At 43.1% G+C, this 18,330-nt stretch overlaps 1 protein-coding gene across 1 annotated transcript in view; it reads right to left on the bottom strand.

The window, feature by feature from the left end:
- The window catches only part of LOC125486003 (SWI/SNF-related matrix-associated actin-dependent regulator of chromatin subfamily A containing DEAD/H box 1-like), a 31,854-nt gene extending 16,019 nt beyond the window's left edge, over nt 1-15,835 (bottom strand). The window contains exon 1 of the mRNA XM_048611781.1: nt 15,408-15,835. Within this exon, the coding sequence (XP_048467738.1) occupies nt 15,408-15,534 (127 nt within the window). The 5' untranslated portion in view covers nt 15,535-15,835. The remainder of the gene's footprint in view (nt 1-15,407) is intronic.
- Nucleotides 15,836-18,330: the final 2,495 nt, after the last annotated feature.

The following is an 18,330-nucleotide window of genomic DNA, read 5'->3' as shown; positions in this document are numbered from 1 at the left end:
CTGCTCCTCTGATGCTGCTTGGCCTGCTGTGTTCATCCAGCTCTACACCTTGTTATCTCAGGAATTCAATTTTTCTGCTTCCCCATTACTCACTTGAGCTTGGATGTTATAGCTTTGAGATTCATGGACAAAGGCTCCCAAATCCCTCTGTTCCATGGTTTCCTGCAATCTTTCATTATTTAAATAATATTCAGCTCCTCTTGTCTTCCTGCCAAAGTGTAAAACCTCACATTTCCCCACATTATATTCCATTTGACTACTTGCTTAACCTAGTTGTATCCCTCTGCAGATTATATCATCCACATCACTTGCCTTCCCACCTATTTTTGTTATCCACAAACCTGGCTATAGTACATTCACCTTTCTCACCCAAGTCATTAGTGTATATTGGAAATAATTATGGCCCACAATTCAAGTTCACTAAAGTGAAATAAAGAACACACAATTTTGCTCTTATCATTCATGTTCACTGTTGCGTCAGCCTTGCGATTACAACTCTTCACACATCTTCACTTGCAACCAAAACAGCTGAACATATTTTCTCGTATATATCCTTCTAGAACATTTTATCTTTTCCAAAATAAAAGGCTTGTTTTATACTATCGCTTCTAAATTACAGCCAACTGCAGCTATTTTTAGTTGAAGCCAATATGGTTCAAATTGTTCTTCAGTAAATGCATCAACATGTGACAGCAAATTAGCAACTAATTCACATTCCTCCTTAGATTTTTGTCTACAATGGGTCATAAACTACTTCAAGAGCACCATGCTGCTGTGCAGAAAAACAAGACACATATTAGTGTAAAGGATATGAAAATAAACTAAATCTTATAATTTTAAGGAGAAATGCAAACAGACAGGCCTAAGGTATTAGTTTGCCTGTGTTTAACCGTGGCTCAATAGGTTAAAAAATTCAGTTCATAATATATATGGGATTTAGGGTTATAAAGAGACAGAGTATAAAATGCTAAGTGCATGTAACACACCAACTTGGTCTATCAGGAGTGTAATCCTAGGCAACATATTCTAGGGAGAACATTAAAATATCAAATATCAATCAGGAGCCAAACTAGGCCATTCAGCCCCTCAAGCATTTAATAAAATCATGGCTGATCTGACTGTAACCTTAACTCCACATTCCTACCTGCCCCGAAAACCTTTTGACCTTGTTTGTCAAGAATCTCTCTTCTTCAGCCTTAAAAATATTTGCAGACACTGCATCCACCACCTCTCCAAATACCCATGACCCCAAGAGAAATAATTTTGCCTGATTTTGGGTTTAAATGGGTGTGCCATTTAAGTAGTGACCCCCACAGTTATAAATTCTCCTATAACAGGAAATATCCTCTAAGAGGATACATCTTAACAAATGCCTTCTGGACACAAAAACATTGAAAGGCATGAAGAAGAAATGTAGAATCATAGAAATGATACAGCACAGAAGAGGGCCAAATGGCCCAACTTATCCATTCCAACACCAAAACACTCGGATGCCCTTTCTTAAACCTGTCTTTCTGCATACAACCCATAGTCCTGCAGCACACAGCACTTAAGATGCAGATCCAGGTACTTTTTAAAGAAAAGTTTAGTGTCTCTGCTTCCACTACTAAATCAGGCAGCAAATTCCAAGCACCCACCACCTTCTGCATAAAAATATTTTTCCTTACATCCTCTCGAAACCTTCTGCCACCTGGCTTGAATCTCTCACCCTGGTTCTTGAGCTCTCTCTGCCAAGGGAAGTAGATTCCTCCTGCCTACTCCATCTCCACCCCTTACAATTTCATATGCCTCAATTATGTCACCCATCTCTGTTCCAAGGAAAATAACTCCAACCTCTCAAATCGCTCTTTGTAGCTACAATTCTCCATTCTAGTAAACCTTGTCTGCACTCTCCCCAGAGCAATTGTGTCCTTCCTGTAATGTGGTTACGAGAACTGCACACAATACTCCAGCTGTGGCCTCACCAGTGTCTCGTACAGTTTCATCATAATATCGCTGCTTGTTTTCTATATTTCCGCTAATGAGCTACGATGCTGTGGCCATTATGGAGACTTGGATGACACAGGGGCAGGAATGGTTGTTGGATGTTCCGGGATATAGATGTTTCAAAAGATATTGGGTGGGGGGTAAAAGAGGTGCGGGAGTGGCATTGCTAACCAGGGATGGTATCACAGCTGCAGAAAAGGAGGTCGTGGAGGAGGGTTTGTCTACTGAGTCAGAATGGGTGGAAGTCAGAAACAGGAAAGGAACAGTCATTTTATTAGGAGTTTTCTATAGGCAACCCCCAATTGCAACAGAGACACTGAGGAAAAGACTGGGAGACAGATTTTGGAAAGGTGTAGAAGTAATAGGGTTGTTGTCATGGGTGACTTCAACTTCCCTAACATAGACTGGAACCTCCTAAGTGCAAATAGTTTGGATGGAGCAGATTGTCAGGTGTGTCCAGGAAGGATTTATGACTCAATATGTAGATAGGCCGACTAGAGGGGAGGCCATATTGGATTTGGTGCTTGGAAACGAACCAGGCCAGGTATCAGATCTGTCGATGGGAGAGCATTTCGGTGAGTGATCACAACTCCCTGACCTTTACTATGGTCATGGAGAGGGATAGGAGCAGATGGTAGGGGAAAGTATTTAATTGGGGGAGGGGGAATTACAATGCTATTAGGCAAGAACTATGGAGCACAAATTGGGATCAGATGTTCTCAGGGAACTGCATGGCAGAAACATGGAGGTTGTTTAGGGAGCACTTGCTATAAGTACTGGATAGGTTTGTGCCATAAGGCAAGGAAAGGAAGGTAAAGTGAAGGAACCTTGGATGACAAGACATGTGGAACAGCTAGTCAAGAGGAAGAAGGAAGCTTACATAAGGTTGAGAAAGCAAGGGTCAGACAGGGCTCTAGAGGGCTACAAGGTAGCCAGGAAAGAACTGAAGAATCGAATTAGGAGCGCTAGAAAGGGGTATGAGAAAACGTTGGTGGGTAGGATCAAGGAAGACCCCGAGGCATTCTATGCTTATGTGAAGAACAAGAGGTTAGCCAGAGTGAGGGTAGGGCCAATCAGGGATAGTGGAGGGAACTTGTGTTTAGAGTCAGAGGTGGTAGGGGAGGTCCTGAATGAATACTTTGCTTCAGTATTCACCGGTGAGAGGGACCTTGACGTTTGTGAGGACAGCATAAAACAGGCAGATATGCTCGAACAGGTTGATGTTAAGAAGGAGGGTGTGCTAGAAATTTTGAAAAACGTGAGGATAGATAAGTCCCCTGGGCCAGACGGGATACACCCAAGGTTGCTACAGGAAGCGAGGGAAGAGATTGCTGCCCCTTTGGTGATGATCTTTGCGTCCTCACTGTCCACTGGAAGAGTACCAGATGATTGGAGAGTGGCAAATGTCATTCCCTTGTTCAAGGAAGGGAATAGGGAGAATCCTGGAAATTACAGACTGGCCAGTCCTACTTCTGTGGTGGGCAAATTACTGGAGAGGATTCTGAGAAATAGTATTTATGATTATTTGTAAAAACACAGTTTGATTCGAAATAGTCAGCATGGCTTTGAGAGGGGCAGGTCATGCCTCACAAGCCTTACTGAATTCTTTGAGGATGTGACAAAACACATTGATGAAGGCAGAGCAGTGGATGTGGTGTACATGGATTTTAGCAAGGCATTTGATAAGGTTCCACGTGGTAGGCTCATTCAGAAAGTAAGGATGCACGGGATTCAAGGAAATTTGGCTGTCTGGATACAAAACTGGCTGTCCAATAGAAGACAGAGGGTGATAGTAGATGGAAAGTATTCAGCCTGGAGCTCGGTGACCAGTGGTGTTCCGCAGGGATCCGTTCTGGGACCTCTGCTCTTTGTGATCTTTATAAATGACTTGGATGAGGAAGTGGAAGGGTAGATTAGTGAGATTGCCGATGACACGAAGGTTGGTGGAGCTATGGACAGCGAGGAGCACTATTGTAGGTTGCAACGGGACATTGGCAGGATGCAGACCTGGGCAAAGAAGTGGCAGATGGAATTCAACCCAGAAAAGTGCGAAGTGATTCATTTTGGAAGGTCGAATTTGAACGCAGAATACAGGGTTAATGGCAAGATTCTTGGCAGTGTGGAGGATCAGAGGGATCTTGGGGTCCACGTCCATAGATCCCTCAAAGTTGCTACCCAAGTTGATAGGGTTGTAAAGAAGGCGTGTGTTGGCTTTCATTGGCAGGGGAATTGAGTTTAAGAGCCGTGACATTATGCTGCAGCTCTATAAAACTCTGGTTAGACCACACTTGGAATATTGTGTTCAGTTCTGGTCACCTCATCATAGGAAAGATGTGGAAGCTTTAGAGGGGGTGCAGAGGAGATTTACCAGGATGCTGCCTGGACGGGAGGGCAGATCTTATGAGGAAAGGCTGAAGGAGCTGGGGCTTTTTTTTATTGGAGTGAAGAAGGATGAGAGGTGACTTGATAGAGGTGTACAACACGACGAGAGGCATAGATAGAGTGAATAGTCAGAGACCTTTCTCCCAGGGTGGAAATGACTATTACGAGGGGGCATAATTTTAAGGCAATTGGAGGAAGATGTAGGGGAGATGTCAGAGGTAGGTTCTTCACACAAAGTGGTGGGCGTGTGGAATGCGCTGCCGGCGGTTGTAGTGGAGTCAGATACTTTAGAGACTTTTAAGCGACTCTTGTGTAGGCACATGGAGGATAGTAAAATGTAGGGCATGCAGGGTAGACTGATCTTAGTAGGATAAATAGGACGGCACAACATCATGGGCTGAAGGGCCTGTACTGTACTGTTCTATGTTCTTTGAAGGAGAGCATTTCATCTGTCTTCTTCACAACCTTGACAAATCTGAGAAAAAATTAATTTAAAATTCTTCTGATACCCACTAAATTCTCACACAAGATTCCTTCATTTCCAGTAGTTCCCACTTTTTCCCTTAACTATCCTTTTGCTCTTTAGATACTGGTAAAACACGTCTGGGTTTTCCTTTTTCTTGTTTGCTGGTAATTTTTCATGCCCTCTCTGATTCTTTTTTTAAAAAGAAACTCGATCCCTCTATTTTCTATACTCCACCAGGCTATGTGCAGTGTTGAGTTTTTTTTTGTGACACTAAGCTTTTTCCTGTTTAATCTTCCCCTGAATTTTTCTAGACAACCACAAGGGTCTAGATTCGGTATTACCATTCTTATTTTGTAGAGGACATGCCTGCTTTGTGCTTTAAGGATTTCACGTTTTAACCCACTGGTTTACCAATGATTTATTCCTTAACAGTCCTGTCCAGTCCACCTCAGCTAAATCACTTCTGTGATAATACTATGGCTTTAAGAGGTTTTGTCCTTTTTCTTTGAAGAGCGGTTTTGAACCATAGGTACGGAGCAATCTCCTCCAAACCAATAAACAGGTTGCAAGCCCTGGGTTTTTTCTGAAAGAAGTTAGAACGATAGAAGCAGCATGAACAGGTGGAGCCTGGCTGCCACAGAACCAGGGTTTTTGTTTAGCTTTCAGCAGTTGTTGGGGTTTTGAAGTTGGCTTTGGAAGATGTTATTCATCTCTGTTAAGCTAAAAACTTGAGTTCTTTCTCTGCGACCAGTATCATATGTGAGACAATCTGTTTTATTGACTTTGCCTTTGCCAAGGGTGCATTTATGGAATGTTACTACATTGGAACAACAGCTGTTAGTAGTTAAATAATCTATCATTCTGCTAAGTTTTCCAATACAGTTAAAGTTGTACCAATTCTTCTTTCTTTAGTTTTTCTTTCAACTATAGGGTAAGAATAAAGCATTTTTAGCTTAAAGCCAAGTAGTGTAACCAATTGAATTATATCTAGAACACAGCATCTGACTTTAAATAAAAGTTGGGGTCTAGGCTAGCCCCTTCACATACATTGGACTGGGGCGGGGGTGCTGGTCTGGTCCACAATGAATTGGGGGTGCTTCTCAGGATCAAAATGTTCAATTCCAGATAGGTTTAGGATTATAGGACTCAAAGACAGTAAGTGGCGTGTGCTTTTTTTCAGGTGTTGCATTCAGTTGGTTTAAACAGGACATGCCTTGTGTAATAATGGCCCTTCCAGTCATTAAGAGTTTCCTGGGGGTAGAAAAAGTCACTTGGGGTGTTTTACAGAAAGTGAGCAAGACAAAACTTTTGGAATTGGCAAGCAAGCTGAAGTTGGAGTTACCTGTGTCTGTGTCTGTGACTGTGAGAGAAGGGGAAATAATTGCAACATTAGCTCTGTATTACAATTGCCAGGAAAGCATTCAGAATCATTAGAGATTGCCAAAATTCAATTGCAAACGAAGCAGCTTGAATTAGAGCCAATGGCAAAGGAGAAAGAAAGAGAAAAGGAAATGAAACAATTTCATTTACGATTAAAACCAGAGGAAAAAGAAAAAAGGAAAGCCCTAGCCGAAGAAAGGGAGAAAGAGAGGTTTTGAACTTCAGAAGTTGGCAAAAAGAGGAAAGTCAACTCAAAACGGCAGGGGCGAAGGTAGAAGTTTAGAGTAGCGTTGGGTACATGGTCAGGATCTGTTTAAATATGTCCAACTGTTACCAAAATTTGATGAGAAGGACACAGAAGCCTTTTTCATTTCATTTGAGGAAGTGGCTAAACAAATGAAATAGCCGGTGACCGCGCGGCTATTGTCAATTCAAACAAAATGGGCAGGTAGAGCTAGTGATGCAAATACCTCACTATCAGTCGAGTTATCTGGGGAATATGAAGAGGTGAAAAAGCCATCTTGACTGCACACTAGTGCCAAAAGCCTACAGACAAAACTAAGAAGGGAACCTGGTCAAACATACAGAATTTGAAAGGATCAAACAAAGTAACTTTGATATGTGGATAAGTGCATTGAAAATAGATCAAACATACAACACTCTTAGACAGTCTGTCATTTTGGAGGAGTCCAAAATTCATTTCCTGAAATAGTGAGAAAATTACACAATGAGCAGCAGAAATGGCATATGAGTTAGTTCATAAATCAAAGTTTGGCTTCCAAATCAATTTCAATCTGTGAGGGATTGAAACTGGGGAAAATCCTCAGGTGCTAAAGGAAAAGTAAAGAGCTTACCACGGGTTAAAAAGGAAACCCATGAGGGGGAAAAAGAGAAGTAAAAAACCTCAGGGGTTAGGAAGAACTGCAGATGCTAAAGTCAAAGACAACAGTGTGAAGCTGGAGGAACACAGCAGGTCAGGCAGCAGAGGAGCCGGAAAGGCAATGTTTCAGGTCGGGACCCTTCTTCAGAAAACCTTAGATGTTTTCACTGCAATGGTAGGACACATGAAGTCACAATGTTGGTGATTTAAGAAAAACACCAAGAAGACAGGTGTGGTAAAACAGGACAAGCCTGTGAGGTTTATTAAAGTAGCAAAGGAGAGCCCAGTGCAAGCTAAATGCTGCAAAAAAAAAAAAAAAGTAGATCCTGATTGGTTAATAAGAACAAACCAGAACTCGAAAGAATTTGTGTGGGGAAGGCTTACTCATGTGTACTTGGAGGCGTAGGTTTAAAAAAAAGTATAATTTTAAGAGATACAGGAGCAAGTCAATCTTTGATGGTAAAAGAGGAGGTATCTAATTTGGAAGTAGCACTGCCAAAAAAGGTGTTAATACGTGGAATTCATGATGAGAACAGTAATGCTCCATTGTATAAGGTATGGTTGGAGAGTCCGGTGAAAATTGAATAAGTTGTGGTAGGAGTAACAGAGAAATTCTCTGTTCTGGAGATTTGTTTATCATCAGGAATGATATAAGCTGGATCACAGGTGGGGATGATGCCTATTGTGGTTGAAAAGCCAATGAAAAATCAGGCAATTGAGATCTTACAGGAAGTATATCCTGGGATTTTTCCTGACTATGTGGTAACAAGGTCACAAAACCACAGGTTGAAATGAGAGGTGAAACCAAAGAATAGAAGATAAGGAATTTGAAGTTCAATTATCAGAAATTGTTTGATCAAATGGTTGAGAACAGGTGCAGGTCAAAGTGGATATTTTTGGTTCAGAGGTTAGTTGAATTACAATAAAAAGATGAAAAAGTAAAACAGCTGTATCATAAAGCACCCACAGAAGAAGGATCTGAGAAGAAGGATCCCAGAATGTTAACATCTTAAAAATGAAGTCTTGATAAGGAAATGGAGACAATTACATATTCAGGCAGATGAGAAACGGGCAGGACTTCAAGTTGTGTTATCAGTGGGTTATAGAAAGGAGGTTTTTCAGGTAACACACAAGGTAACTGTCCAAAGTAATTTGGAAATAAGGAAAACTCAAGCCAAAGTACAAAAACATTTTTATTACCCCAGACTGCAGAGATGTGGTTGAATTTTGCCAGACATGTTATACGTCTAGTATTAGGAAAATCTCAGGCAGTGAAACCAGCACCTTTGCAAAAAGTCTATTTGATTGCATAGGACTTGTACCTAAAAAAAGTGGGAATCAAGATTTGTTGACCATAATGGATGTGACACGGAAGCAGACCCTTCGGTCCAAATCGACCATGCTGACCAGATTTCGTAAAAAAATCTCATCCCATTTGCCAGCATTTGTCCCGTATCCCTCTGAACCCTTCCTATTCATTCACCCATCCAGATGCCTTTTAAATGTTGTAATTGTACCAGCCTCCACCACTTCGTCTGGCAGCTCAATCCATACACGGACCATGCATTGCGTGGAAAAGTTGCCCCTCAGGTCCCTTTTACATCTTGCCCCTCTCAGCTTAAACTTATGCCTTCTAGTTTTGGACTCCCCCCAACCTGGGGGAAAGACCTTATCTATATACCCTATCCATGCCCCTCCTGATTTTATAAACCTCTATAATGTCACCCTTCAGCCTCTGATGCTCCAGGGAAAACAGTTCCAACCGATGCGGCCTCTCCCTTATTGCTCAAGCCCTCCAATCCTAGCAACATCCATGTAAATCTTTTCTGAACCTTTTCAAGTTTCACAACATCCTTTCTATAGCAGGGAAACCAGAACTGCAATGCAGTATTACAACATTGGCCTAAGCATTGTTCCTTGTTCATTGGTAGAGGGATTGAGTTTCGGAGCCATGAGGTCATGTTGCAGCTGTACAAAACTCTGGTGCGGCCGCACTTGGAGTATTGCGTACAGTTCTGGTCACGGCATTATAGGAAGGATGTGGAAGCATTGGAAAGGGTGCAGAGGAGATTTACCAGGATGTTGCCTGGTACGGAGGGAAGGCTGAGAGACTTGAGGCTGTTTTCGTTAGAGAGAAGAAGGTTAAGAAGTGACTTAATAGAGACATACAAGATGATCAGAGGATTAGATAGGGTGGACAGTGGGAGCCTTTTTCCTCGGATGGTGATGGCTAGCACGAGGGGACATAGCTTTAAATTGAGGGGTGATAGATATAGGACAGATGTCAGAGGTAGGTTCTTTACTCACAGTAGTAAGGGCGTGGAATGCCCTGCCTGCAAAAGTAATAGACTCGCCAACTTTAAGGGCATTTAAATGGTCATTGGATAAACATATGGATGATAATGGAATAGTTTAGGTTAGATGGGCTTCAGATTGGTTTCACAGGTCGGTGCAACATCGAGGGCTGAAGGGCCTGTACTGCGCTGTAATGTTCTATGTTCTACTGCCACAACATGACCTCCCAACTCCTATACTCAATACACTGACCAATAAAGGCAAGCATACCAAACGCCATCTTCACTACCCTATGCACTGCGACTCCAGTTTCAAGGAACTATGAACGTGTACTCCAAGGTCTCTTTGTTTGGAATCACGCCCCAAGACCTTACTGTTAAGTGTGTAAGTCCTGCCCTGATATGCCTTTGCAAAGTGCAGCACCTCACATTTATCCAAATTAAACTCCACCTGCCACTCCTCGATCCACTGGTCCATCAGATCAAGGTCCCATTGTATTCTGAGGTAACCTTCTTCGCTGTCCACTACACCTCCAATTTTGGCATAATCTGCAAACTTACTAACCATACCTCCTATGTTCACAACCAATTCACTTATATAAATGACAAAAAGCAGTTACTAGATTTCCGGAGGCCATTCCATTACACAATATCATGGCAAAAGCTGTAGAGGAGTTACTCAAATTTTAAAAACTAGATATGGAGTACCCACAGAAATACAATCAGATCAAGGGTCAAATTTTACATTAAAGTTATTCAAGGTGTTATGGATAGCTTAGGAATAACACAATTTAAATTAACTGCATACCATCCAAAATTGCATGGAGCATGAGAACAATGGCATCAAACTTTAAAAGATCATGTTGAGGGCTTATAGTCAAGGCTATCCAGAGAGTTGGGATAAAGGAATTCCATTAGTACATTTTACAATTAGGGAATAATGAATCGACTACTTTCAGTCCAACTGAATTAGTTTTTGCACGAGGTGGGAGGACTACTGAAACTAAGAAAGGATAAAATTGATAAGTCAGAGTTAAGAGATCACAAATTTAGACTGCGTGTCAAATTTTGGGGAAAGATTAAATAGAGTGGGTAGCACAGCATGTGATGAAACAGAAAGCAGACAAGAAATCAAAATTTGTTATTTTGCTAGAGGAGATAAAGTATTAGTATTAGTTCCAGTGGTAGGTGAACCTTTAGAGGGAAGGTTTAGTGGGCTTTATCAAATCGAAAGGGAATTGAGTGAGGTGAATTATTTGTCAAGAGTGCCAGGGAGAAGAAAAACTGTCATGTGAATATGCATAAACGGTATTTTGATAGGGAAGGAATGCAATAGGATAATGTGGTACTTGTTACAACTCAGAGTGAAGAACCAAATCCAGTCAATTCTGAATTTGTTATTCCTCAAACTAAATTGGATAATGAGCAAGTTCGCAAAAATTGGGATAAGTAATTGAATTACCTTCCAGAAGAAAATCAAAATGACCTGAGTTATTACAATCACATGGAGAGGTATATGGGAATAAGCTGGGAAGTACTAACATGATTACTCATGATGTAGATAAAAGAAATGTGATTCCAATTAAGCATCATCCTTATAGACATAACCCTCAAATTGGGTCAAGTTCAAGAGATTGAAAGCATGCTCAAAGACAATATAATCAAAGTAAGTTGCAGCAAATGGAGCACACCCATTGTAACGGTGCCAATACCAGTACCTAATGCTCAGTACTGATTCCCGTCAAGTCAATGCAGTTCCGAAATCGGATTCGCATCCTATTCCACAGCTGAAAGACTGTATTGAGAAGGTGGGATAAGTAACTTATATTTTGAAACTAGATTTATTCAAAGGATTCTCAGAGAGTAAAGGAAATTTCAGCATTTGTGACACCAAATGGACTTAACCAGCTTGAAGTTATCCTATTTGGTACGAAAAATGCACCAGCCACATTTCAAAGACTAACCAATAAAGTCATTTCGGCATTATCCAATTGTGTGGTTTACATAGACAATCTGGTGATTTTGTGTCACATATGGAAGCAACATGTGGAGTATCTATCAGAATTGTTCGATTGACTTCAGAAGGCGGGCTTCGTGATAAACTTGGTTAAGAGTGAGTTTGCATAAGCCCAAGACACATTCCCAGGCCATATCATTGGACACGGACAAATGGCCCCACGATATGTGAAAACAAAAGTTATTGGGTAGTTTCCCATACCATCAACGAAAAGGGAAGTACTACAATTCCTGGGACCATGTGGTTTTTAATCAAAAATTTGTACCAGATTCTAGCAGCATGCTTGCTCCACTAACTTGTTGAATAAGTGCTGAAAGTTTCAGTGGATGGAGTAATGTCAGAAGACATTGACAGCCTGAAAGCTGTTAACCACCGCCCAGTGTTCGCCACATCTGATTATGCAAAGCCATTCAAGATGGTTACCAACGCGAGTGATGTGGGCGTTGCTGCTGTACTCTTGCAAGACGAAGAGAAGATAGAGACTTACTGGATATCTTCCCAGAAAGTGAATATTTATTAACAGGAATATTCCACAATTGAGAAGACGACCACCTTGAGGTTATTGTTGGCATTGCAACATTTCAATATTTATGTTGTCATTAATATATCAAAGACAATTGTATGTAGGCTGTAGACTGTAGACTTGCTCGCCAAGCCGGTGTGTTTGGTTGCAGACGTTTCATCACCCTGCTAGATAACATCGTCAGTGCACCTCCACTGAAGCACTGATGTTCTGTCCCGCTTGTTATTTGTATGCCTCAGTTTGCCGGGGCATTACTTCTAGTTCCATTTTTCAGTGAGCTGTATATCAGATCCAGTTCAATGTGTTTGTTGATGGGAACTGCAGTTAGAATGCCAGGCCTCAAGGAATTCCTTGGCGTGTCTCTGTTTGGCGCATGCTATTATGGATGTGTTGTCCCAGTCGAATTCATGCCCTTCTTTATCGTGTATCGAGACCAGTGAGAATTGGTCATGTCTCTTGGTGGCTTGTTGGTGTTCGTGTATCCTTATCGTCCATTTTCTTCCAGTTTCGCCTGTGTAATATTTTTCACAAAGTATTTTGTATGTTACATTAGTTTTATTGATTGTGGGTATGGGATCCTTTACGTTCATCAGTAGCTGTCGCAGGGTGGTTGTTGGTTACTCTGATACCTAGGGGGTTTGTGTAGTCTTGTGGTCATCTCTGGTATGTATCTGATGCATGGTAGGGTGAGTAGTATGTCTGGCCTTTTGTGTCTTCTTTTGGTGGTCAGTCATGGAAGAGAACAATCTGCCATTACCTCTGCAACTGACCACAGCAAGAACTGAACTTCTTGTATTCAGCTCCAAGAATAGTTAGGATTTGCATTGCTCCAAATACAGATTCAACAGATTTAAACAAAAGTGGACAAATATTTGAAAGATTAAAAAGAAGGGTATGGAGAAAAGTGAGAAGATGGGGGCTAAATTAAATTGTGGTTAGAAAAAGATAGACCACTGAACTGCCTGTGTGAGATTACTTTATGAAAATAGGGAATTTAAATTAGCAAGGGAGGTTATCACCCATACATAAAAACTAATTGCATAAAATCTGGATAATGAAAACCAGTTTGTCAGCAGGTGTAAAACAGTCATTTTTGTAACCAAGTGTGCCAACCGAGGCTGTAGTGACTCGACAGTGGTGTGAAATGTTACAAAAATGAAGAGGGTGTGTACATACTATGACGGGATGAGCAGAAATTATGGTGTGATGAGGTGGGGCAATGCAAATATGACAGAGGTGGGACGGTTTTCTTATATTATTCCATGGGACGTGGATGTTGCTGGCGAGACCAGCATTTATTGCCCATTCCTAATTTCATTTGTGAAAGTTTACTGGGTCATGTTGCTAAACCACTGAAGTCCATTTGGCACACATGCCAGAAGATAGGTTTTGGATTTTGATTCCACTGCTTTGAAAGTGCAGCGATATAATTCCAAACAGGATAGTGTGTGGCTTCAAGGGAAACTTGCAGGTGGTCATTCTGATGTTCCCTTGCACCGACTGCCCTTGAGATTTTTACATGGTTGTGGTTTTAGAAGGTGCTGTCAAAGGAAGCTTGCTGAATTTCTGCATTGCATCGATAGCGGAAATGAATATTGAAGATAGTGGATGGGGCGCTGATCAAGCGAATTGCTACGTCCTGGATGATTTCTTCAGAGTTGCTGGAACTGCATTCATCAAGATACATGCAAAGTAGTCCCAATTTGTAGCTTTGTAATTTGGTAGGATGAAGGTTGGGAGGGGGGTGAGTGGGTGGTTGGTTGTGGCAGCAACCTGGCAGGACAAGAAAGGAAGAGTCCTGGATGCAACATAGACCTGGGTGGGGCACTACACTGTGGTGCCAATTCAAAGGATAGGGTGGAGGCATGACAGGATTCACGTATGGTGGAATCTTGATGTGTTGGAGTGTAGTGCAGATACAGTCACAGAATCATACAGAACAAGAGAGGTCCTTTGGCTCACTGAGTCTATACTGCCAAAAATACACTACTACCTACATTAGTTTCACTTTCCCACACTGGACGCAGAGCCTTGAATGCTATGATACTTCAAGTGCTCATGAAAGAATGTTTTGAAGGTTGTGAGATCTCCCACTTCAACCATCCTTCTAGGCAGTGCACTCTGGGCCCCATCACCCTCTGTGCGACAAAGCTTTTCCTCAAATCCCTCTAAACCTCCCGTCTTACACTTTAGGAGGAGGAAATTCTTCGGCCAGAGGATGGTGAATCCGTGGAATTCTGCAGCCTTGTGTGGTAGAATCCAAGGCATCGAGTGTATTTAAGACAAATAGGTTCTTGATTAGTGAAGAGATCAAGAGTTATGGGGAGAAGGCAGGAGAATGAGGTTCAGAAACAATGGTGTTCAGGGAGATGGTGTAGGACTGGAGCAGCACAGGACGGGACAGGGAGATGAGTACAAAGAAACCAGGGGGGTGGGGTTGGGTAATGGGTGCAGTGGGGACAGGAGGGCACTTGGGTACAGCAGAATGGGGTGGGGGTGGACGTCCCATATAGTAGGAAATATAAAAGGGTAGGCAATGGCCTACTGGTATATCATGGGACTGTTAATCTAGAGACCCAGATAACATTCTGGGGGGTTAAAATTGTTTCAGAGATAGTAGGAACTGCAGATGCTGCAGAATCTGAGATAACAAGGTGTAGAGTTGGATGAACACAGCAAGCCAAGCAGCAGAGGAGCAGGATCGATAGGGATGTAGGGAGCCAATACGAATGGGGTTGGGGGGTTGGGGGAAGAGAAGGAAGATATGGGCACGGATACTGACGGGAGGTGCCGGGCCATTTCTGAAGAAGGGTCTAGGCCCGAAACGTCAGCTTTCCTGCTCGGCCTGCTGTATTCATCCAGCTCTACACCTTGTTATCTAACATTCTGGGGGCCCAGGTTTGAATCCTGCCATGGCACATGGCAGAATCTGAATTCAATAAAATATCTGAAATTAAGAATCTAATGATGACCGCGAGTCCATTGTCGATTGTCAGAAAAACCCACCTGGTTCACTAATGTCCTTTAGGGATGGAAAATGCCATCCTTACCTGGTCTGGCCTACATATTATTCCAGACCCACAGCAATGTGGTTGATTCCTAACTATCCTGTGGGGAATTAGGGATGGACAATAAACACTGCCTTGCCAGCGACGCCTGGAAAGGGGTAGGGGAGAATGGGTACAGCAGAATACGGCATCCAGCTCTGGTGGGACAGGGCACAGAAATGGCAGGATGGTGATGTGGATATGGCAAGACAGTATGCAGATATGGTACGTGGGGGTACAGGGCACAGATACTGTACGATATAGTTCATAGATACGGGGTTGGGGGTGCAGAGGGCAAGTGAATACGATGGGTAGACGTGCATGCAGATACGCCAGGATAGGGATGTGGGGAGCCGATACGAATGGGGTTGGGTGGGGGGAGAGAAGGAAGGTAGGGGCGCGGATACCGACGGGAGGTGCGCTCGCTCTCACCTGCCGGGCCATCCACCTCCCGGAGGCCGGAATCCCGCGGGGTGTCACGCTGTCGGTCCAGGTCCCGGTCGCCGTTAGCGCCGCGTTTCTTTTCGTAACGGAAACGGTCGAGGTTGAAGGAGCTCATCCGGGAACTGGGAGGTTGGCGGCAGTTGGGAAGCGGATTCGAACCCGGAGCCGTTAGGACCGTTAGTACCGGCCGGCTCGCGGGGAAGAGGTGGACGAGGCGGCCGCTGCTGCCAATGAGGCCCGGGGAAACACACAGAGAGAGAAGACTTCAAACCGCTTGGTACATAATTATTTAACGAAACAAACACCGGCCGCCAACCCGTACTTGGCTACTCTCAGTAAATTTAGAAAAAAATTATATATGATGAAGCAATTTCCCGCGCTGTTCCGAGGGAACGACAGCAACAAACGCTCCCATTGGCAGGCAGGCAGGCGGAAGCACCAATCAGCGGGCTGCATGAATTAGAGTGCGGTGCGAGGGGGCGTGCCACGTGATGTCACGGAGTTAAAGGCTTCTCACCCGCGTGAGCGTGGCTAGGGGGAGGGTCAGTAAAGTGGGGTTTCCAGCTTCACCCTAAACGCTTGCGTTCGTGTCTTCATTTATCGTCTTGTTTTAAAAAATTCCCATCCACAGTTGTCCCTTTGACGATCAATCTCCTTAAATGGCTGCGGTCACCCCGAGGAGGCTTTCCTGCTCCTCTGATGCTACCTGGCCTGTTGTGTTTCTCTAGCTCCACACCTTATCTCATTCTGAGGAGGAACTTGTTCTCAGAAGGTTGAGAGCCTTTGGAACTCCTTGCCACAGAGAACATTGGGGGCAAAGTCATACAGCACAGAAACAGCCCCTTGGGGCTAACCAGTCCAACGTCAGCCTTCCTGCTCCTATGATGCTGCTTGGCCTGCTGTGTTCATGCAGTTCTACACCGTGTTATCTCAGATTCTCCAGCATCTGCAGTTCCTACTATTTCTAATCCTACCTGCCTGCTTTTGGCCCCCATCCCTCCATATGTTTCTCATTCATGTATTTATCAAATGTCTTTTAAACGTTGTAACTGTACTAGCATCTACCAGTTCCTCTGGAAAGTTCATTCCACAGACGGGCCACTCTCTAAACAAAAAAGTTGCCCCAATTTCCTTTTTAAATATTTCTCCTCTCACCTTAAAAAATATGCCCCCTAGTTTTGAAATCCCCCACAAGAGGGAGAAGGCACCTGCCGTTTCCCTTATCTATACTCCTCATGATTTTAAAAACCTCAACTTCCTACGATCTGGTGAAACTCTGTGTATATTTAAGGCTGAGATAGATAGATTCTTGATCAGTCGGGGAATCAAGGGTTATGGGGAAATGAGCAGGAAAGCAGACACAAAGAATGTCTGATTTAGGGTTGTGTGGTGGCTCAATGGTTAGCACTGCTGCTTTACAGCACCAGGGATGTGTTCAATTCTGGCCTTGGCCAACTGGAGTTTGCACGTTCTGCTTGTGGGTTTCTGTTGGGTGCTCCAGTCTCGTCCTCAGTGGCCATGAATGTGCAGGCTAGGTGGATTAGCCATGGTAATTCAAGCAGGCTCATGGGCTGAACAGCCTAGCCCTGTTAATATTTCTTTTGATTTCTCCTGTGTTCGTACACATACATTTCTGTTAAGGGAGGGAATCCAGGATTTTGACCCGGCAACATTAAAGGAAATGGTGATATGGTGTATGAAGCAAATCAAAACACAACTTGCTGGATAAACTCAGCAGATCTGACAGTATCTGTGAAGAGAGAAAAACAGAGTCCAGGATGACTGGACTTGAAAACGTTAATTCTATGTTTTCTCTTCACAAATGCTGTCAGAACTGCTGAGTTTCTCCAGCAATTTGCTTTCTTTTTTGTTTCAGATCGCCAGCATCTGCAGTTCTTTGTTTTATTTCAGTATGGTGTGTGGTTTGGATGAGATCTTCCAAGTGATAGTGTTTCCATGGATCTGCTGCCATGCTTCTTCTAGGTAGTACATGCTATGTTTGGAAGGTGCTATTGAAGGATCCTTGGTGAATTGTTGCAGTGCATGCTATGGATGATAGGCCTTGCTGCCACTATGCGTCAATAATGCACGGAGGAAATGTTTAAGTTAGTGGAATTGGTGCTTGTTGAATAGATTGCTATGACCTGGATGATATCAAACTCCTTGAGTGTTAGTATAAGACCATAAGATATTGGAGCAGAATTAGGCCATTCATCCCATTGAGTCTGCTGTGCCATTTGTTAATGGCTGATACATTTCTTAACCTCATTCTCCTGCCTTCTCCCTATAACCCTTGATCCCCTTACTAATCAAGAACCTATCTATCTTTGTCGTAAGGACACTCAATAACTAAGCCTCCACTGTCTTTTGTGGCAGTGAGTTCCACAGATTCACCATCCTCCAACTGAAGAAATTCCTCCTCATCTCAGTTCTAAACGGTAATCTCTTCGCTTTGAGGCTGTGCCCTTGGGTTCTAGTCCCTCCTACTCGTGGAAACATCTTCTCCATGTCCACCCTAACCAAGCCTGACAGTATTCGGTAAGTTTCAATCAAATTCCCTGTCATCCTTCTAAACTTTCTTCAACTGCTCCTCATATGACAAGCCCTTCATCCTGGGATCATTCTTGTAAACTCCATCTGTACCTCCTCCAAGGCTACCACATCCTTCCTTAGATACAGGGCCAAAACTGCTCACCATATTCCAAATGTGGTCTGACCAGAGCCTTATACAGCCTCAGCAGTACATCCCTGATATTCTAGTACTCTTGATGTCAAAGCTAACATTGCATTTGCCTTCCTAGCTGCCAACTGAACCAACATAACAAGGTGTAGAGCTGGATGAACACAGCAGGCCAAGCAGCATCATAGGAGCAGGAAGACTGATGTTTCGGGCCTAGACCCTTCATCAGAA

The sequence above is a fragment of the Rhincodon typus genome, chromosome 1 (genome assembly GCF_021869965.1).
Source record: "Rhincodon typus isolate 14 chromosome 1, sRhiTyp1.1, whole genome shotgun sequence".
In the NCBI taxonomy this organism is placed as follows: domain Eukaryota; kingdom Metazoa; phylum Chordata; class Chondrichthyes; order Orectolobiformes; family Rhincodontidae; genus Rhincodon; species Rhincodon typus.
Note: the sequence above shows the minus strand (reverse complement) of the source record. Positions and strands in the feature narration are given on the sequence as shown.